General features: G+C 43.7%; 1 protein-coding gene across 2 annotated transcripts in view; it reads right to left on the reverse strand.

The window, feature by feature from the left end:
- BAZ1B (bromodomain adjacent to zinc finger domain 1B) overlaps positions 1-22494 on the reverse strand; it is a 90294-nt gene that overhangs the window by 38750 nt on the left and 29050 nt on the right. Inside the window, exons 6-9 of one of the 2 annotated variants that reach the window (XM_073315626.1) lie at positions 21588-21785; positions 14862-16557; positions 6545-6683; positions 5566-5705 (exon numbers count right to left, since the gene is read on the reverse strand). In XM_073315626.1, the coding sequence (XP_073171727.1) occupies positions 5566-5705; positions 6545-6683; positions 14862-16557; positions 21588-21785 (2173 nt within the window). The remainder of the gene's footprint in view (positions 1-5565; positions 5706-6544; positions 6684-14861; positions 16558-21587; positions 21786-22494) is intronic. The other variant, XM_073315627.1, reaches the window with a different exon arrangement.

Raw genomic sequence — 22494 nt, forward strand, 5'->3', positions numbered from 1 at the left:
AAGCATAAAAGGTTTGGTCCTGCTAAAGTAATATAGAGCAAGGCTCTGAAAACCACCCGAAGTATATAGCTTCTTCTCTCTGCATGTTGCATGGGGCTCTGGGAAGAAGACTGGTAGATTAATCAATTGATTTAGATTAAACACTTGATACCACCTTAAGGATGAGCTTAAGATGCAGTCTTAAAACCACCTTGTTCCTGTGAAAGGATTTTACGGAGGACCAGCCATTAGGGCATGGAACTCATTGACCCACGCTGAAGTGATGGCAACAAGTAGTCCACCTTAATGGGAAGATGATGTATCTAACAGTCTGGTAATGACTCAAACAGAGGCTCCATAAGTTTCAGGAGAACAATGTTGAAATGCCACATAGGAGTAGAGTTTCTGACAGGTGGGTAAGTACGCAGGAAGCCTGTGAGGAGTCTCGGTACGGTCTGATGTACGAAGAGCAAGTCTGACCATACCGGAGTCTACATGCAGTGTTGCTGTAGCTGTGTCAGTCCCAGGATATTAGAGACACAGGATGGGTGAGGTATTGTGGTATGACACATCATTACTGCTGCAAGGTGGACTTGGAGAGAATTAAATGCCAATCGACTATTTCAAGTGCAGCATATCGTGGAGGATCTTTGGTACTGGAGCCTCAACGGGGTCTAGATTATATTGGATTTCCAAATGGAAACAATTGTCCATATGGGCAAAGTATGTCTTCCTAGTAGATGGCTTCCTGCTCTGTAGGAGGATTTCTTGAACCTGTTGAGAAGTCTGTCATGCTAAGCCAGCCAACAACTAAACAGTCAGGTGCACTCAGACCTGTAGTCCTTGGAATATCTGACAGTGGAGCTGGGATCTCACATCCAGGCAGACAGAGACAGAGAGGAGGCAGAATGGAAGTGTGAATGAGGTCTGATGCCAAAATAGCCTCTACCAATAAAGAGCTATTTATGATCAGCATGGTCTTGTCCCACCAGATGATAGCCTGGGGACCAGGGTAATTGGGGGAAAAGCTATATAGGAGGCCTGGACTCCACTGGAGCAGGAAGGCATCTGGTGAACAGCCCAGGCTCATGCATTCTCTGGAACAGAAGTTTGGGCACTTGGTGCTGTCCTGTCTGGCGAATGGGTCTATTTTGAGAGCCCTCAACTGGTGAAATATTGGCTTTATGATAGACATCTGCGGTGTCCACTCAAGTGCCTGCATGCCTGTGTAAGAAGCCAGCAACAACTGGGCTTCTAGAATGTGCAGCTTCAAATCGTACTGGGACCAGGTTCCTTGCATCTAAGGATAGTTCAGATGGGCACCCCAATCTGTCCCTGAAGCATCTGCTATGAGTCATCGTAGGGAAGGGGGTCAAGAAAGAAACCTTTCAAAATGTTCTCCAGGTCCAGCCGCCAAGTTCTTGTAGGACCTTGGGAGGGACTATGACTCTTGATCAAGTGATGCTTTGATGCCTAGCAGCCCCAGACCTGGCCTCTGAAGTGTGTCCTCAGGGCATCCATTACTGACTTTCCATATGCTGATGATGACTGTGCCATCCTCATGCACACCAAAGGTCAGACTTTGGAGACAGTCAAGCACTTTTGCTACCTTGGTAACCAACTTTCTCAAAACACAAAAAATCAACAGAGAGATCCAGTGTGCAAGTGTTTCCCGTTGGGAAATTGCTCGAAAGTGCTTTCATGGACCGTGACCTACCGCAGGACACTAAGATCCAGGTCTATAAGACAATGGTTATTCCTATACTCCTTTATGGATGCCTTATTGACCGCACCTCAAGAGTCTGGAGAGGTACCACCAACAATGCCTCTGGAAGATCCTTTGTGTCCAGTGTAAAGATTGCTGCACTAACACCAGCATCCTCAGTGAAGCCAATGGTGGGGGTGGGGGAAAAGCTCAGTGGTTTGAGCATTGGCCTGCTAAAACCAGGGTTGTCAGTTCAATCCTTGAGGGGGCCATTTAAGGGTCTGGGGCAAAAATTGGGGATTGGTCCTGCTTTGAGCAAGGGGTTGGACTAGATAACCTCTTGAGGTTCCTTCCAACTCTGACATTCTATGATTCAATGTCACCAGCATTGAAGCAATGATCCTAATGCACCAACTCCGCTGGGCTGGACATTGTGTACAGATGCCAAATCTTGCCTCCCAAAACAAGTCCTCTACTCTCAGCTCACCCATGGTCAGAGATCCTGTGGTGGTCAGAGGAAACGCTACAAAGACATAATGAAAGCATCTCTCAAGAAAACTGATGTGGACATCACAAGCTGGGAGCAGCAAGCCACCAACTGACCCCAATTGGGCTACATCCTCCATCGGGCAGTGGCCCACTTTGAGAAGCGCCTTGCTCTCAAAAGCTGAAAAGAGAGAAGGAAGGAAAAAGAGAACTTTCTCCCAGCAGGCAGCGGGCCTGCCAGGAAATGTCTGTACCTACTGCAGGCAGATCTGTGGTTCCAGGATTGGACTCCTGAGTCATCTCAGGACCCATACATAAATCCGTGGTAGAGATCATCCTCGAATGGCGGGATCATTGCCGATGATGACACTGCAATTAAACACCTGTAGCTGGCCCATGTCAGCTGATTCAGGCTTTCAGGGCTCTGGATGCAGGGCTACAAAAAACTGCAGTGGAGGTGTTCAGGCTTAGGCTGGAGCCTGGGCTGTGAGACTGAGGGAGAAGGTCCCATAGTCCAGCTCCAGCCCAAGCCTGAATACATACACCACAGTTTCACAGCCCTGCAGTCTGAGTCAGCTGACACGGGCCAGCTACGGGTGTTTAACTGCACTGTAGACAGACACCTGACAAGTAAGCTCTCCCTGAGAGAGAGTTCATAGGCACTCTGATCAATAATCATCTGCATGGCTGTTACAGGCTATTTCTTGTAGTTCACAAGGAGTTCTAATTGGGAGAGCAGGGAAAATATGTATTCCAGAGCTATTAACATCTCCTGCTGCAACCTATCCCTGATCAGCCAATCATCTCAGTATAGGTAGACATGGATTCCCTTGCTCCCTAAGAGTTCTGCCACCTCCACCAGGGATTTTGTGAACACTGTTGTGGAGAGTCCAAAGGGCAATACCCTGGATTGGTAATGGTTGGGTTCCACTCGGAATCTTGGGTACTTCCCATGGCCCAGATAGAGAGCAGTATAGAAGTATGCAGATGCATCATGCAAGTAGAGAGCCATGAACCAGCCGTGAGCATAAACATATGGAATGACAGAGGCAAGAGTTGTCATCCTGAAATGGCATATGTATTCGTTGAGTCTTCTCAGGTCTAGGACAGAACAAAGACCCCTTTTCTTCTTCAGGATAAGGAAATACTGGGAGCAGAAGCCCCTTCCCCTGAAATCTGGTGGCAGCTCCTCAGCCTCCTAGACGATGCAGCAAGACCACTTCTGCCTCTAGCACCAATTTGTACAATGTTATGGCAGATCACCCGTGGTGGAATGGGGTGAGATGGCTTCTGTAAGTCATGCTCTCTGAAATAGATCTGGTGAGGCTCCTGACAATCCTGTCAAATTTGCTGACATGACAGAGGAGCAAGATACATTGCCAAGGAAGGAGGAGTCGGGCGATTCCTGTCATACTTTAGCTTTTTATTGGCATGGCACTCAGGCTGCTTGGAATGACAGCAAGGTGTTTGTTGTCTTGACTGGGACTGAGGATGGTACAGCATGAGGCTGGGGTGACAGTCCCCAGGGAGCCTTTGAGTCTTCAAAAGAGCCTGAAGAGCTGTCTGTTTGCTCCCTAAATTCCATGCTTTCAAAGGGCTAGTCCCCAATCATACCCTGTACCTCTCAAAGAATGCCCAATACTTGTAGTCAGGATGTTCTGTGCATTGTCACTGCCATGGCCATAGATCTGACAATAGTGTTGGAAGTGTCAATTGCCACCAACTGGCCTACCTTTTTTACTTCCCTGGGTGCCTTCCTGTTGTCACACAGGAGTTTCAAGAGAAAGGGCATCACTATCACAGCTCAAAAAGTAATTTGCCTCTTGCAGTTGCAGAAAAGCAGAGTAGTAAATAGATAGAGCCTTTTTGGGGTCCGTGTGTTTAGGGGCATTCTGTTTTGCTATAGATTTTTCCTCTACCTTTGAGACAGATAAGGAGCCCTGGTTAGGGCGGGCAAAGAAGTATTCAAACCCTGTCTGAGGGATTGGGTACTGCTTCTCTACCCATTTTACAGTGGGTGTTATTGTGGCAGGCACCTGCCACAGGGCCTTAGCCTGGTCATTAATAAGGAGGGCGACTGGCTGGACTGAGAGTTGTCAAAATATCAGCTTATACTTTTTCAATATGATCAGCGTCTGTCTCTCCAGGATCTAAGTAATTCTCATAGGAGCTCTTGGAATTACTTCAAGTAATCAGAAAAGGAATGCTTGTTTCACCTTAGACTAACAAATTTATTTGAGCATAAGCTTTCATGAGCTGCAGGTCACAGATGCATACATCCGATGAAGTGAGCTGTAGCTCACAAAAGCTTATGCTCAAATAAATTGGTTAGTCTAAGGTGCCACAAGTACTCCTTTTCTTTTTGCGGATACAGGCTAACACGGCTGCTACTCTGAAACTTGAAGTAATCAGGTTCTAGTATCGGTGTTGAGGATATCACTTCACCAGGTGATGAAGATGAGATGTCTTTTGGTGAGAAGACACTGAGCTCTTCCTAGTGTCTCTGCTTGTATGTTCACAGCAGTCCCTCTCATAGCTGCACTTTGGTACCAGAGATGCTGATAGTGTCTGTGGTGCTGGTTAAGTCTGTGGCGCTGGTTGAGTCTACTTTGGTGAGGAGGCCAGTCTTTTTTCTGTGCCATTTTCTCTGTACTGGTCTTTGGGGTCCCTTGTCTGCTACTAAGAACCTGGAGCTCTTCTCAGAATCCGAAGAGATCTTCATAAATTGCTCCAGAAAATGAAGCTTCAACCACGCTTCTCACGACTTACGTGTTCTTGTGGCAAATTAAAGGCACACCAAACATCTGCTCAGTATTTGGGACTCTTGCTCCCTCACTCCCCCACATCTGTTTTTCAACAGATTCAGTGCACTCCAGGATAGGCAAGGCTTGAAGCATGAAGGTTTTGAATCCAGCATGCTCAGAAGCCCTGGGCGGGGGAGTGTCTGACCATGACTATTCAGTCAAGATTAGTCACTATCATTCTCAGCATCTGTCGTCAGTGGATCAGAAAAGTGATGAAGGTTTTATGAAGAGTTTGAGAAAATTTAACCAAAGCCAAGAATTAGTGGGTTGGACACATGCCAGATTCCATCTGACTGCCACAAGAGTTAAGAGGGAACTGAAGACAGATCATGGCTCCCCCTTAGATGGGAGAATAAGGAGCACGAGGTACAAGCACAACCCTTGACAATTCTATTCAAAAGACTCCAATCTCACACACGAGACTCATGCACATCTACAGTGGGATCCACACTGACACCTCTTGAAGAACAGCACCTAGGCTGATCTGTTACATGGTCATCCATTTGCCGATCCATCCCCAACCCCAGCTAGTAACAAAGAGGATACATTAGTGACAAAAGAGGATACGCAAGAGAAGTTGGCTGATCTTACCCATTGGGTAGTAATCATCATCATCATCTACCACTTCCTCCTTCTTCTGGCGGTGACGGATGAATCTGTAGTCTATACTGTCATGTACCCAGCCCTTCTCAATGAACAAGCCAGGAACCTCATCTGAAAACAGCCAGTACCTGTAAAGAGCATAGACTTCACTGCAGGAACCACAGGAGGACAAGAGTTGCATGGAAAAAATACATATACATACACACGAGAAGAGAGAACACAAGTATGCAGGCATTTAAAATATGTGCATGCATCTATATCTTCAGCAGAAGTGCAGCATGAGCAAGAAGAAGAAACTATCCTACAGTTCTTTCGAAGTCTACCATACACCAAGTCTGAATGAGAGAAGGATAATAATGGTAACTACTATAGCCAGCAGTTTGATAATGTTAGCCAACTGTTTCTCAACTACTGGGTCAGGCCACAAAGCTAATCAGGAGACGAAGCAATTGAAATTGTATTACAATCTAAAGCAAAGAAAACTCTTGCTCCCTCACTCCCCCGCATACTCTTACTTTTCAAGGTGAAGCACTTCCTGTCAGCATCTCAAAAACCCAAATCAATTACATAGGGTTATCACTGACATTTTTTACTCTTAGTTTATTGTAAGCATGGGGCAAGATATCGTCAGAAAAGTTTTTGATTTAGAATAAAGGGTACCAGCCTGAGTAGACTGAAAAGTACTAGATTAGACTGAGAGTCATGCATCCCTCCTGCAGAGATGTAGGTCCCCCAGACTACAGCAGTCTGGAGATGGTCTCATCTCTATTTTAGCTTTACAGTAGGCCGCCCCTGAAGTTCTCGATGCACAGTAATGCACTGCATACTGGTACAAAAGATCTCAAATACATGAAATATTCATTTGTAACATTCTATTCCAACAGAAAGGAGGTGATCACCTAACAGGACCGTTAGCAGTACAAGCGACACAGATAGCACAGGGAAGCTTTACGGTTAGCTCTTCTACCTGTTGTGGTTACGGTCAGTTCCTATTGGCGTTCTGCGCATCACCAGCTTAGCTTTGGCAATCCCATCTTGGAAAGCCTTTTCAGCAGCAGCTTTATGCTTCCGGATTCTCTCCTCCTCTGCTTCTTTCTCCAGTTTTACTGCAGGGATTACCAGACACATTAAAAGAAAACTACTGTAACCAGATTCACCACATATTGCAATAGGCTATTTTCTATTTTGCTGATTAGTCAGGTGAAGAAAGAAGATTAATTTACTGGTAACTTCTGTTAATGCATTTCCAAAGTAAATTAAACTAATGCACACAAAGGCACTCAGTGTGCAATGGGAGTGTCCACATGGGGAGTTATTGCAGAGTAGCTTGTGAACATTAACTAGTATGCACCAATTACTACGGACTCCCTCCACCGCCCCCCCATGTGAAAAAACCCTAGAGTTTCTCCCAATTCAGACCACACAACTGCCCAAGGGTCCAGCATCTGAAGAATCCCAAACCTCAAGCTCAAATGCTGCTAATTTCAGTTTGAGAGATTCCCACAAGAATGCAGAACAAAGCCAAAGCAGGAGGATGAGCTGGCCCAAGGCAAAGAGAAGGACTTTAATATTACTGGTATTTTATTTTCTGTTCTCCTGTTCCTCAGCATGGCCTTATGCATCTTCTTCACTTTGACTAGTTGCTTCAACTCAGGTCCTCACCTTAAAGGACCCTTTCTAAAGCCTGCCTACTAAATGGACAATTGTAGATTGGAAGCCACGCCACACTTAGCCACATGGGTTTCCAAGCGCAGCTGTTCTGCTCTGACTACAGGAGGGACAAGCACATGCTCTAATAACTCAGATTCCCACATATTCTGCCATGTCAGCAGAAGAACTCAAAAAGAGCAAGCCTAGGTTACCTGTCAGGACAAAAATCTTGGCATCCTAGTAGCTCCCACATCCCCTGGGATGTCCACAAACAGAATGAAATAGTGAAAGGTGGCAGGATTCCTGCAGATGAATGGTATGTCTACACTACAACTGGAAGGGCAATTACAGCTCAGGCAGACATACCTATGTTATCTTTAATCTAGCTAGTACAGCCAAAAAGAGCAGTGAAGATACAGCCCACACTGAAGCCTGTGTTGCTGCACAAGCCCACCCAGAACCAAGAGCACACACTCCTATTGCTAGCCCATGCCAGGGCACATGCTGCTGTGTCTTCACAGCTTTTTAAGAAATACTAGCTACACTAAGGCTAGCATGGGTATGCTTACCCTAGCTGCAGTCACATCTCCCATTGCAGTGTAAACATACCCAAGAGCTTTACTTCGACATTTCATCTCATGATCAGGATAAATAACCAACTTCTGCCAAGAAGGCAAAGAACTGAGATCAGAGGGCTTTAAGCTTTTTTGAGGGGCTCAGGGTACTTTACAGATGTCTCCTGCATCTTTACCTGCCTCTGAAGAACAGGTCTACCTCACTATGTAAAAGATGCATTGAGAAGAAGTGAACAAAAATTAATCTGTCTAAAGTCAGGCTGAAATCCAGACCCCAAAGACAAAGTTTATTATAATCCTTGACCAAAAATCTAAGTAAGTAGATTCAGAACTTAAATACTAGAGCTCAAATCCTTGAGAAAATGGAACCAACAAAATACTGAAGCCAACCTGGGGAATTCTGATCACAATGGGAGATAGGCAACAAGACAATGTGGGACAACAACCCTCCTCCAAAACATACAGGAGGCACCTTCCCCATATATTGCTAACAGCTAGAAGTGCTCCTCGCATCACTATGTTGGCTACAGTCCTCGTTCCCCATGCCTTCTTTTGAAGCCTAGGACTGAAGCCTCATTCTCTGTATACTTACCACTTGTATAGCTGCCAGAACTTCACAACAGCCTTTTTACAGGCAGTGGAGAGTAGGACTTAAAAGATCAACAACCTACATTTGGGCTGCAGACAGAATACAGAATAGCCAACAGCTAGCTGAGGACTACAAGAACAGTGCATGCTCAGAGCACCTTCTTACAGGGACAGTTCTCAAGAAGGCCTTTTAAAGAGAGTGATTAAAACACTACTAAGCAATTTGTTGGTTCTGGTTTCTACTGCATACCAGCAAGTTTCCAGTTTCAAATGTGGGAGCCTTCACTGGGGAGGCTTGCACCTGGGCTAGAAAGGTTGTCAGCTTTGACACTTGCTAATTTCTTAACAGCATATCCTCTTCCCCACTACATCCCATTTACCATCATACCGCCCAGAGCCCACTAGTTACTTGAACAAGCTTTGTACTGAGTCAGCATATACTTCTAAAGCACTACTTTTGGCTCCTAACTGCTGATATGATACCAGATTCGGAGCACTGATTTGGTTTGACCCCTACCATGGTTTGAAAACTCCATTCACCATTGACAAGCGAGAAGTTTGTCATGGCTAGTTTGTCAGAACCCACACCACCAATTTCTACTGAATTTAAGCTCAAAAAATTACACTTCCAGCCCTTAAGATTCCAAAGAAAACCTCCAAATGGCACCTGAACATACAATGAATGCAATTTGTTCCTGAGCCTGCAGACAGCTCCAGTGCCTCTGTCCCTGCTCAGAGCTTTCCCAACCAACACAGTGCAACTGACCATTCTGATCAGTTTCATTGCTGCTACCCAGAACCACATGGGCCTTAGTGACACCAAAATGAGTCATCAATTTAATCTTTTGCTGTTTGGGAAAGCTGAGAAAGGCATATTTTGAAGGAAGAATCTCTCATTGCTGCTGCCAGAATGCTCTGTGGGGTAAGGGGGAGAAACAGATTTGGTGGGGAGATGAAGCTCTCTCCCTTCTAGTAGTCAGATGAAGACAGGAAAGGCAGCAAAGTTTATGAGGTGCCTATCAGTCAGATGTTAATAAAAAGATGGAGCCCATACAGGGGTGCTGTCCCCAAGAATCCCAGCAGCTCTGGTGGGTGCTGGACTTCTCACTAAAGTATTGCTCAGGAAGCTAATTGGTGGGCATCCAACTCATTCTCCATATCAAGGTATGACTGGTAGGTTCTGCCTTCTGGCCTGTACATGCCTGGGAAGTTTGAGTCCTGTCACTTCTTATGTCTGACTGATTAGAAAGGACAGGGAATGTCCTATATGATGGGAAGAGCAGTTTCTGCACTTTGAGGTCTTGAAGATTTCTGTCACTTTCCTCAAAGCATAGAAACTCATTTTTAAAGAAGTCAGATCAGATTGCAAGGATTCTGTCCTGTTGGTAACTCCCTCCAATCACAACACAGCAATGCAAGTTGTATAATAGTACTTAATTTCCCTATTCTCTGAAAAATGTTACCTCCAATGCCTAGTTGGGCCATTTAAATTAGAATGCAAACAGCAAAGTCATTTGTAGGTAACATCTATGGCATCCTTCACAATACCTCAGCACTTTACAAATGATAAAAAGAGTAAAGCTTAACACAGTTATGAGATAGGGAATATATTATTCCCATTTTAATGATTGAGAAACAAAGACTACTACTTGTGGCAGAGCTAAGAACAGAACTTGGATCTATTGACTTCCATTCATGTGCCACATTCCTCCTCCTTTTAAGCTGAGTTTTCTCATCTGAAGTGCATGATTATCCAAGATATCTTTTCATGCTCAAATAACTCACACACTGCTCAGTTTATAACTGGATTTTCAGATTAAGAGCTAATAATGAACACGAAATTTTACATAGGGGGCGAAAATGTTCCTACTCAAAAACAGATGGATATACCAAGCAACAGAAACACTTGTTCTTACCAAAAACAGTCACACTGGAAGACAACTTTCACTTTAAATGCAACATCCACAAAACAAACAGGTTTTCTTTCCTGTTTGAAGCCACATAGCATAAAGATGGCTCCTGGTTGACAGCTTCCTCACAAAGTAGGTTTTGAACCAGTCAGCAAGGAATAGGAGCCTCATGCCCTCTCCTCTAATTATAGATGTTGACACTAAAACTGACAACCATGGCAAAAACTGGGGTGACAGAAGCCACCACCCTGTTTTTTGTTTTACAAATTTTTAGTGATAAGTCAGCAGCAACAGGACTGACAAAAAGCTGGATGCAGAGTAGAGCACTTCACAAAGGTGAGAGGCTGCAAGGCAAGTAGACAGCAAGGACAGTGAAGTTGTCAAAGATGATGCAGAAGGAGGCTACTTCTGAGGAAAGTTGAGTTCAGTTACCAAGCGACAGTTTCAGAGAGTGGTGAGACAACCAAAAGATGACATCAAAGTGGTTGTTGAAGAATGGGGAGCGGAGCAGCAGGCTTAGCATTAGCAGAGGTAGCAGCAGAAGCCATAGGACCAGAAGGGGTCTCCTATGGGGACAGCATAGAATCTCAAGGGATGGCAACAGATCTGGACAGGGCCTTAACAGGCTGTATGATTTGCTCCTGAATCTCAGCTTAATTTAAAACAAACTCTCCATAGGTTTCTAGCCTTTATGGTGGTGAAGGAAATTTCCACCCGAGACACAGTGCTGCATTTCCCTAGCTACATCTCTATTAAACAATTACACATTTGTGACTGAATGAGAGAAAGTTGCAAAAGTGCCAAGTTTCCACATTGACAATCCTATTTTGGGTGCTCTCCCTGCACCGATCCTACAATGCTCTGCACAGCTTAGGGTTGCCAACTTTGTAATATTTAAAAAACAGACACACCAGGAAGAGCGCGGGAACCTCCCACACCCCACTGCTCACTGCTTTCCCCTCTCCCCGATCAGACTTGCCAATGGAACCAGGGCTGGGAGCTGCAGCCACCTGTCACAGATAGGAGGCGACCGCAGCTAAGTAGTGGCTGGCACAGGTGAGGACCTGGCATCTCCCCCGCCTGCAGAAATCAGATTTTGATCTGACCAAACCCTGTCAGGTCCGCCGGCCACCCTAGCACAGCTCCCTGGAGCAGAAACAGTGTCTAATCATCATAATCAAAAAGGCTGACAAAGGAGGTGCTGTCATCATCATGAATAGGTCAGAAGATTAACAAGAGGCTGCTCAGCAGCTCTCCAACGCCACTTTCTACAAGCCATTATCCTCTGAGGGTTACCAAAAGAAACTCCAGCATTTGCTCAAGAAACTCCCTGAAAAAGCACAAGAACAAATCCACACAGACACACCCCTGGAACCCCGACCTGGGGTATTCTATCTACTACCCAAGATCCATAAACCTGGAAATCCTGGGCGCCCCATCATCTCAGGCATTGGCACCCTGACAGCAGGATTGTCTGGTTATGTAGACTCCCTCCTCAGGCCCTACGCTACGAGCACTCCCAGCTATCTTCGAGACACCACTGACTTCCTGAGGAAACTATAATCCATCGGTGATCTTCCTGAAAACACCATCCTGGCCACTATGGATGTAGAAGCCCTCTACACCAACATTCCACACAAAGATGGACTACAAGCCGTCAGGAATACTATCCCCGATAACGTCACGGCAAACCTGGTGGCTGAACTTTGTGACTTTGTCCTCACCCGTAACTATTTCACATTTGGGGACAATGTAGACCTTCAAATCAGCGGCACTGCTATGGGTACTTGCATGACCCCACAGTATGCCAACATTTTTATGGCTGACTTAGAACAATGCTTCCTCAGCTCTCATCCCTTAATGTCCTTACTCTACTTGCGCTACATTGATGATATCATCATCTAGACCCATGGAAAAGAAGCCCTTGAGGAATTCCACCATGATTTCAACAATTTCCAGCCCACCATCAACCTCAGCCTGGACCAGTCCACACAAGAAATCCACTTCCTGGACACTACGGTGGTCATAAGCGATGGTCACATAAACACCACCATATACTGAAAACCTACTGACCACTATACTTACCTACATGCCTCCAGCTTTCATCCAGACCACACCACACGATCCATTGTCTACAGCCAAGCTCTACGATACAACCGCATTTGCTCCAACCCCTCAGACAGAGACAAACGCCTACAAGATCTCTATCAAGCGTTCTTACAACTATAATACCCTCCTGCTGAAGTGAAGAAACAGATTGACAGAGCCAGAAGAGAACCCAGAAGTCACCTACTGCAGGACAGGCCCAACAAAGAAAATAACAGAATGCCACTAGCCATCACCTTCAGCCCCCAACTAAAACCTCTCCAACGCATCATCAAGGATCTACGACCTATCACTCTCACAGATCTTGGGAGACAGGCCAGTCCCTGCTTACAGACAGCCCCCCAACCTGAAGCAAATACTCACCAGCAACCACACACCACACAACAGAACCACTAACCCAGGAACCTATCCTTGCAACAAAGCCTGTTGCCAACTATGTCCACACATCTATTCAGGGGACACCTTCATAGGGCCTAATCACATCAGCCACATTATCAGAGGCTCGTTCACCTGCACATCTACCAATGTGATATGTGCCAGCAATGCCCCTCTGCCATGTACATTGGTCAAACCGGACAGTCTCTACGTAAAAAAAAATAAATGGACACAAATCAGACGTCAAGAATTATAACATTCAAAAACCAGTCTGAGAACACTTCATTCTCTTTGGTCACTTGATTACAGACCTAAAAGTGGCAATTCTTCAACAAAAAGACTTCAAAAACAGACTCCAACGAGAGACTGCTGAATTGGAATTAATTTGCAAACTGGATACAATTAACTTAGGCTTAAATAAAGACTGGGAGTGGATGGGTCATTACACAAAGTAAAACTATTTCCCCATGTTTATTCCCCACTCCCCACTGTTCCTCAGACGTTCTTGTCAACTGCTGGAAATGGCCCACCTTGATCATCACTACAAAAGGTTTCACCCCCTCCTGCTGGTAATAGCTCACCTTAAGTGATCACTCATTACAGTGTGTATGGTAATACCCATTGTTTCATGTTCTCTGTGTATATAAATCTCCCCACTGAATGCATCCGATGAAGTGAGCTGTAGCTCACGAAAGCTCATGCTCAAATAAATTGGTTAGTCTCTAAGGTACCACAAGTACTCCTTTTCTTTTTACTACAATCACTGACACCTTTGGAAATTAGTGCTTGAGGGAACAGGAGCTTAATTTTATTCTTTTCACCTGTGTTCAGCTGCTGTTACTTCAGCCATAAAACAAAAGGAAATAAACATTAGAAGAAAAACTAACCGCTGCTCTCTCATTTCCTTCTATGATCCAGGCACAGGGGTGGCCTGGGCTAAGTGGCCCCAAGGAAGGTCACCCTTCCAGGCCTCTCTGCCTGGCCTTGTGAATTCCTCAAACTCCATTCCTCTTTTTCACCTTCTACAATGAAGCCTATAGGGGAAGTATTACTGTTCTCGGGGGGGGAGGGGGGAATGGCGGAGGAGCAGAGGAGATCTAGTATAAAATATGGAAAACTATGGAAAGGTAAGTGATTTGATTCAGGGAACTAAGGGGTTACCATAGAGGCTTTGTGTAACCATTAACTGGAGACAAAGTCATGGTCTCTCTCAGATTCCAGGTGTGTGGGGGATGCTGATGAGACAGTAGATGTATACATATAGCAGTCTCCAGTAAAGTAGGTACAATTGAGTGTTGGGGAGAAAGGGAGGCATGTTTCTCATGATTTTATCCTTTATTTTCAGGAAAAAATCCTCAATGAACAAGAAAAGTGTGCTGGTGTTTTCAGAGGGCTGTTAACCTGGCAGCTTTTGACAGCACTGTATCTACACTTCTTTAAAACTGCAGTGTATGGTTCTATGAAAGTCTGAAATAATAATGGCATGGTTAACATAAGATATCACATGGCAGATATGAAAAGTGCTGGTATTACCGATCTACACAAATCCCACCCCAGTGAGCATTTTTTAATGAGTTCTTCAATTTTAAAATGGAAGTTTACAGGTTTCTCATGTGAGGCAGGGGCTGCTGGTGATAATGTGGCAATATGTAAAGTAGTACACTTAGCAACAGCAGGGAGCTAGTGGACCAGATTCCTGGGAATTGGCTCATGGACAGAGGTCTTCTGCATCTCTTGGAAGGAGCCAGATTTCGGTAAGCACAAGAGAACTTTCCTCCACCAAAAACAGACTTGCTGGAAGGTACTTGTGGGGGATTTCTGAAGAGGCAAAACTGAAAGAGGATCTGACACATAGCACATCAAATTTTGAGCCACTGGAGTAATATTAAAAGACCACATAGCTGTGGTTTTGAAAATCCTGCAGGCTGCACAATGCCTCCCATCAACAGAACTAGAGACCTTAAACACCAGCCATAAAATCCCTCATGGCCAGGTAACACTATTGAAAATGGAGAACTGAATTGTCTACATTACTTTTGTATCCCATTCCCCCGCTCTCACACACACTCCAGTATTGTACCTCTCATTTGCCTCTCCTGTTGCTCCTTCTCTTTCTTGGCTTGAATGGCAAGAAGTCTCCTGCTTTTCACAGCACTGATCATATCTTCAGCCTCTATTTCCATCTGTTGCTCTGTTTTTACCATCTCCATTTTTTTCTTGTCATTCCTTCCCACCCCATTCTCATCTTTCCCATTCTCTTTGTTTTTAGCCTCCATTTCTTTCCTTTTCTGCTTTTCTGCTCTTTTCTTGTCATTTTCTTCCTTCAGCACAGCAAGCCGCTCCTTCCACAGCTCAGCTGACATCTGCTGCTTTGCTTCTACGTGGTCCTGCACGGAGTAAGTCATTAGGATTCGGTGGCAGAGCGCTGCAACTATCTGTAGCTTCTCCTCAGATGTCAGCTCAAAGAACTCTGATGTCTCCAGCTTCTCCAAAAACTCATCTTGTACCTCATTATCCTCAAAGGTAGCTGAATCCTTGCTCTCATCTACATCATCAGAAACCTCACTTTCCTCCTGTACATCTGACTTGCGGAGACACAGGCGGACCAGCTCAGAAACAGAATGCAAGGTAAGGGGGATTTCCGAGAGTTTCATTCCCAACTCAGCATAGTCTTCGGCAATTTCATCCTGCAGCAGGGTCTGCAGAAGAATGACCAGCACCCGGTTCAAGTAGAGAAAGCCCCCTTTCTCTGCACACAGAGCCTCCATCAAGGAGACTGCTGTAATGGGATACTGAGCATCTGGCATCAGTAAGCCTGAATAACAGCTCAGGAACTCCACCACCATGGCCACATCCCCAAAGAGAGTATTGGGAAGTCCTTCTGGAGTATCCACTAGTTTAAAAGCAGGCAAATTCTTTCCTTTAAGATCTTGGTCCTCATACCTCTTCTGCTTTTCCAGTTTTTCCTGCATCTCCTTTTCCTTCCGCTCTTTTGCTCTCTCCTTTAATTTCTCCTTCAGCTTCTCCCGTTTCTTCTTCAGATACTCCTTGCGTTGTTCCTCTGTCATGGAGGCCCATTTCTTTTTGTGCTCTAAGAGTTCATAGCGTTTCTGTACTATCCCTCGCAACTCTTCAGGAAGGCGGGCACGGTCCTCATTTGAGAGTAGCCGGGCTGTTTTGGAGATAATGCAGGAAAGGGCACTTTTTTTATCCTCCCGGTCTTTGTTTTCCTTGTAATAGGCTATGAGGTGGAGTGCAGCAGGAGGAAGATGTTTCTGGGGTTTGCTGGAGGACCTGGGAGTCCCTGCTGAGTTCTTAGGAGTTCTAGACACCTTAGGGGTGCCTTTTGCCATGTCCAGTAGTGTCATTTGTTTCAGTTTCATCTTGGGATTCTTCAGACCTTTCCTAGGTGATTTTGATTTCCCAGGGGACTTCTGCCCATTCAGAACCCTTTTGCCTTTCTGTTTCTTGTCTAAGGATTTGTCGCTGCCCTTCCCTAGTCGGCTCCTCTTAGGAATGTGGAAGTCAGCACCAAGTTTGCCTGGAGACACCATTTTCATCACCTCCTCCAACTCCTCTTTGGAGGATTTTGGGTTCTTAGAGTTCTTCACTTTTAGTGGGGAGCCAATAATAGATTTCTTCAAATGCACATGACACCACAGCGTAGGGCTCAGTGGCTGGCCCAGTGAAGATCCATCAGTTTTGGACTTCTTGGACGGCTTTCTGTCAGGTGATCCAGAGCTCTTCCTTTTGGTTGAGGGGTTGAGAGTCATGTACTAGAATTTAAGAAGAGATATTAAAATAAAACCAATCTAAGCAGGGGCAATGTCTGAAGAATCTTTCTCTAATAATTATTTTTAACATGCAAGTTTAGTTCAGTTCCCTGTTCAGTTTAACAGGTAAGGAGGGGGGGGGGGGGCGGGGTTGGGACACAGACCACTACAATGGCTTTCAATTTGCTATAAAGAATTCCTCAGGTTATACAGTTAATAGCCCATCTTGGGAGGATTTAACATTCAGCTTTAAAATTTGTTTAAGTTGGTTTGCCTCAATGATGTTTTAAAGTCACTTCCAACTGCATTACATGAAAAAGCTTTCTAGTTTTTACAGATTTATGAATTTGTTTGCTTGAAAGTTTGTATGGTAAAAAGAAGTCTCAGATTAGTGTCGGAGGCCTGCTCTAAGGGCTTTCCTGAGGATACGGGGTGGATTTGGAGGGTTTTTAGCCCTTGGAGTGATCCATTTGTCAATGCAGTTCTATTGTTCAGGACTGTTGTTACCTAATGAACAGGACTACACAATTGTTTGTAGCATTGCTGTAGCTGTGTTGATCCCAGGATATTAGAGAGACTAGGTGGGTGACAAAAAGCCTTTTTCTTGGACCAACTTCTGTTGGTGAAAGTTCCTTTGTCTCTTTCACCAACAGAAGTTGGTCCAATAAAGGACTACACAGTGGTAGTTTAGCAGCCTAATTTTTAAGGTGCTGTGATCACCTCCAGCTCCTATTGATTTCAATGGTATTTGGGTGCTCAGCATTTCTGAGATTCAGGTCACATATGTGCATTATGAGCACTGGATGGGTTAATTTCAAGAACTCAAAAATAACACACGATACTTGCAATAATATTTATAACATGAAGATTATAACCATCAGAAGTCAGAGTGAAAAAGTTAAGGTTTTAGTGAAAAATTCTGTCATGTCAAGCATAACAAAAGATACAGGATGTGCAACATTCTAAAAATTGCTATAATAAGGTAGATATTTCAGAATAGATATAGTAAACATGCCCACTGTAATCAAGTTACATTTCTCATAGCACTGTTAGCATTTTTATTTCATTACTTCTGAATGATTACTACTACATTAAGATTAACCATTTAATGAAAATTTAGTTTTCTTTTAATGCCCTTGGTGTCCCTATTGCAGAAAGCTCCACTGAAGACAGCATATAAACACTGCAGGAGACCACCTGTGGAGAAAGTTATTTTCAGCATATTAGTGATAACCATCATAACCATTTATGTTAGATATTACAACTGCATGTGCACCAGTTGAACATGCTGACCACTCAACGTTATTTTGGCAGAACTGAGGAACTAATCCTAGATTGCTTTGTCCTCCAACAATTTCAGATTTTAAAATGGTTTGAATTTACCACTGAGCTAAGGCCAAGCATGGAAAACTTCCTCCCTAAAGATTCTCAGAGTTGTGGTTATGAAAGTCCTCAAATAATCTTAACTACTACATTAATTCCCAGGCACTTACAGAGTTATTCTTTCTCCCGCATAGGGCAATGAAGGCACTTTAGTGCCATTCAGCTGACATAAGCAGCTCTTGTTTCCACTTAAGACAAGCTACGGGGTGAAGAGTCATTTGCTTTTACTCTCCCTTAAGTCGGTTACATTCTGCCTCTTGAACATAGGAAATCCTTCAGGTATACCCTGAGAGCCATGTGGACATCTACACTGAAAAGAGCACCCATGGCCAGCCTATGTCAGCTGATTCAGGCTTGCAGGGCTTGGGCTGCAAGACAATAAAATTGCAGTGTATATGTTTGGGCTCTAGCTATAGCCCAGGCTTCAGGACCCTGCCAGAGGGGAGGGTCCCAGAACCAAGGCTCCAGCCAGAGTCCAAACACCTACACTGAAATTTTATAGCCCTACAGATCCTGCTTGAGTCAGCTGATGTGGGCCAGCTGCAAGTGTTTTACTGAAGGTATGTTTAAGCTGCAGACTTCAGAGAGGGAAACAGCATGGGTGAAAATTTTGACTTTACATTCTCTGTGATGATTAAGATGTTTTACGAGATTACAAACAACTATAACAACCCACAGTAGAAAGTTAAGTCTTTCATAACCTATCAGGGTTAACTCTACTTTGGCAGTATCAGTGCAGATGCGCTTAGGATTAGCAAAAACTTTCCCCAAGCATTGGTCCAGGACCAGAGATCAAAAAAGTTTCTATTCCATACTTCGATATAACTGTCAAGCCAGAGGAGATCATTGTCCCTGCAGGATCTTTTGTACTTGCGTAACTATAGATAACTGATTTTTTTTTAAGTAGCTACGTTTAGCAACAAGTTGTCTGTCAAATCATCATATGGTTTAGGCATTTCTTTACAAGAAAAAAACAAATCTATATTGGGGAAATTTCTGGGAAGTAAGAACAGTCAAATGTTGACAATTTCTTTTTTCTGTCAAGCTCTCGGTATTATTTAACTTTAGTTCCTATGTCCTGTCTTCACTTGCCAGTTCTCCAGACAGTATGCTACCCCACTTCCCTTCTTAGCCCTTGTCTACACTATGGAGGTAGTGAAGACATACCCTTAGAATTTGCCAGTAAAAGTTCTAAAAAACCAGACATTGGCTGTTATGACAAAAATTCTCTAACATTTCAACAGATGGACAGGACTCCCTAAATATTTACAGTGAAATATAAAACAATTTTCAGCTTCTCCCACAGATGCAGTTTTACTGTTTCCTCATAGGAACTAACTAGAAGTGGCAGTGAATGGGATGAAAGTAACAGCAGCTCTTCTCCCCCCCCCCACCCCAAAGTAAAACTGGTTGCAACAGATTTGCAAGTTTTTTGCTACACTTGTTAAACAGAGTGTACTGTAGGCCCTCCATTGACAGGGGATAGGCACAACACTTGTGTCTCAGGCTCAAATACCATCTCAAACTGACCAGGGCTAAGAGTTTCATAAACAGTTCTCTTGTTCTAGGGACAGCAAATGTACTATTTACCAAAGACTTGCAGCAGTGTAGATAAGTCACTGCAAGTGCAAATAGAATAAAATTATTTACATTGATAGCATACCTCCTTTGGTGCTTTGAATACTCAAAGCATTTAAGGGTGGTCAAATACTTTTTAATTGTGTATTTTTAGTAACTGAATGTCCCAAATACTATACCAAATTAAGAGGCAGTCTGCAAATTAATGATTTTATATTAATCTTTCCTTTAAATGAACCTACACCAGACTTCTATGTGAGCCTAAATATTCCTGCTAGAGCATGGAGCCATCCTACTAGGGCAAGTAGAAAGATGTAAGGAAATCCTTTTTTGTTCTAGGGTGCAGTTTTACTAAGTCTGAACCATGCTAGAATTATTCCATAAAGGAAAAAAAACAGGACTTTCCCAACATGCACACCTCTCAAGGGCAAATTCCATGCTCCAGCGGGGTTTCAATATGGTGTATATTGAGGCAACGGCGCAATACTTAGCCTTTTTGGGGGTGAGGGATGAGTCTCGTTTAACCACAATACTGAAAGCCCCTTTTATCACTGCTAAGTGGAATATTCAGTATGGGAGTGGCTGGGTCATTACACATATTCCATCTATTTCCCTAAGTTAAGTATCCTCACACCTTCTTGTCAACTGTCTAAATGGGCCATCTTGATTATCACTACGAAAGTTTTTTTCGCCTGCTGAGAATAGCTCAACTAATTAGCCTTTCACAGTTTGTATGGCAACTTTAACTTATATATAATGTGTGTGTGTGTGTATATATCTATCTTCTTACTATATGTTCCATTCTATGCATCCGATGAAGTGGGCTGTAGCCCACAAAAGCTTATGCTCTAATAAATTTGTTAGTCTCTAAGGTGCCACAAGTACTCCTGTTCTTTTTTCAGTATGAAATGTGATAATCGCCAAGGGGTTGCCAAAAGTAGCTCCCTCAGTTAGGGGATGGCAAACCTGCATCTAGGATAACATAATAGAATAGATTATCTATTCTAGAGGCAGTATGGTCCAAAAGTAGGGTACATGACTGGGAGAGTCAAGTCCTATTTTCAGCTCTGCCACTGACGTGCTAATGCACTTGGGCAAATCACTTCACCTCTACACCTCAATTTCCCACCTTTACCTTCCTTTGTAAAGTATTTTAAGATCTGTGAATCCAGCACACTATAAGAAAGTTAAGTATTAATTCTGCAGGGACCACGGAAACAGTTACAAAACCAAAATATTTAATATCTCAACTACAACCTCTAAACTACTATAAACAGATAGATTCAGTAATTCACACTACTGGATAAAGGTTATAGTTTTCTCCTATATAGTAAACTCCTGACATCTCAAGTTAGCTTCAACAGTTGGGATTTACATTGCTTGTCTAAGGCAAAGAAAATGCAATCACCCTAATTGTGCCATGAGATTTTCAGTGCCCTGTGTCAGGGACAAAAACCTCTAAATGAAATAAGTTCATTGAATAAACACATTGCCTTACAATAGTATTTGTAGATCTCCTTTACCAAAATTTTCTACACTTTAGTGTTTCACAAACACGTATGTTTTCTGGATGGTTAGGGGATTGGGGGGGGGGGGGGGGGGAAGGTCAAGAGTGACCACCTAGAAAAAGGCAACATTTATTTCATTGATCTGTTGCTGACAATATTGTATCTATCTAAACTTATTCTTCTTCTTGTCCAAGAGTGGGGGCTCTTTATATAATTGCCACTGATTGGCAAGGAGAAACACAATTTACAATAGAATTAACTTCAAATGAAGTGTCTCCACTCCTAGTTCCACTCCTTAAGAGGGTTTGAGGCCTCCCATAGCCCAACTAAACCCATTCCAGCCAGTCTTTTCAAAGAGGACTATTTTTAGGTGCTCATCTAAAGTTGCCTTAAAGAAGCTGATTTTCAGAAACTGCAGGGCTTTCAGTCTGAAAACTAAGCCCCAACAAGATGTCTCAAGTTTGGAGCCCCCACAAAAAATTATTCACTTGAAAATCTTGGCTAGTGTCTCTTCCACACCCCCAGCCCTACCTTGCAAGCAGATTTTTAAATGAGAGTTCTTACCTTATGTGGGTCTAGCAGAAAGTCACTAAATTTACTGGGAAGAGAATACTTCTTCACTAATTCATCTTCTACCACCCATGGAGAATTCTCGCCTGTACCAGCCCGTAGTGCATTATGGCGGATGAAATACCTCAGGATTTCTTTGTTGGGTGGTCGCTCTGTACGGATTAAGCTATCTGCTGGCACATTGCTGATGATCTTTGAAACATCACACAAAGACAGATTGGTAACATTCAATTTTTATGTATTCTCTCAAACACCACACAGCACAAGAGCACAGGTATGGTACACTACATCACCTCTTAGCCAAGAGGCATCCATCCCTTTCTTTGTGTGACCCCTGACTATTGCAACCTCAGATTAGAACAAATAGCACTTGTAGCACTGAGAGTTGAAAGAAGTTGGTGGGATGTTCAATTAGCTAAAAACTGTCACTGAAATATTTGAAATGTTAACTTATGTTGCAGATTCCTTGCCAAAGTCTACTACTTTGCTTTGGCAACAACACCCAATCACTAATATTTGGTTAAAGAGACTAGTTTATCAAACCCTTTTTGAGACCAGGAGAGTTACTCTGCAAGCTGTAATCATTAGTTTGAAGTCCTTGCTGCCTTCCTATCAGGATTATGATCAGCCTAGTGAACAGCTGATAGAAAGAATACAGCAGTGCTGCAAACCAGAGAGCTTCCTGAAGTGTAATTAGCTATGATGTCACTCTCAAAGTATCACTGGTTAATTAAATATAAGCATCAGAGGGGTAGCCGTGTTAGTCTGTATCCACAAAAAACAATGAGGAGTCTGGTGGCACCTTAAAGCCTAACAGATTTATTTGGGCATAAGTTTTCATGGGCAAAAACCCACTTCTTCAGATGCAGTTACATATAAGCAGTTACTCTTGGTCACTTCT

Source organism: Lepidochelys kempii, chromosome 17 (genome assembly GCF_965140265.1).
Source record: "Lepidochelys kempii isolate rLepKem1 chromosome 17, rLepKem1.hap2, whole genome shotgun sequence".
Lineage (NCBI taxonomy): Eukaryota > Metazoa > Chordata > Testudines > Cheloniidae > Lepidochelys > Lepidochelys kempii.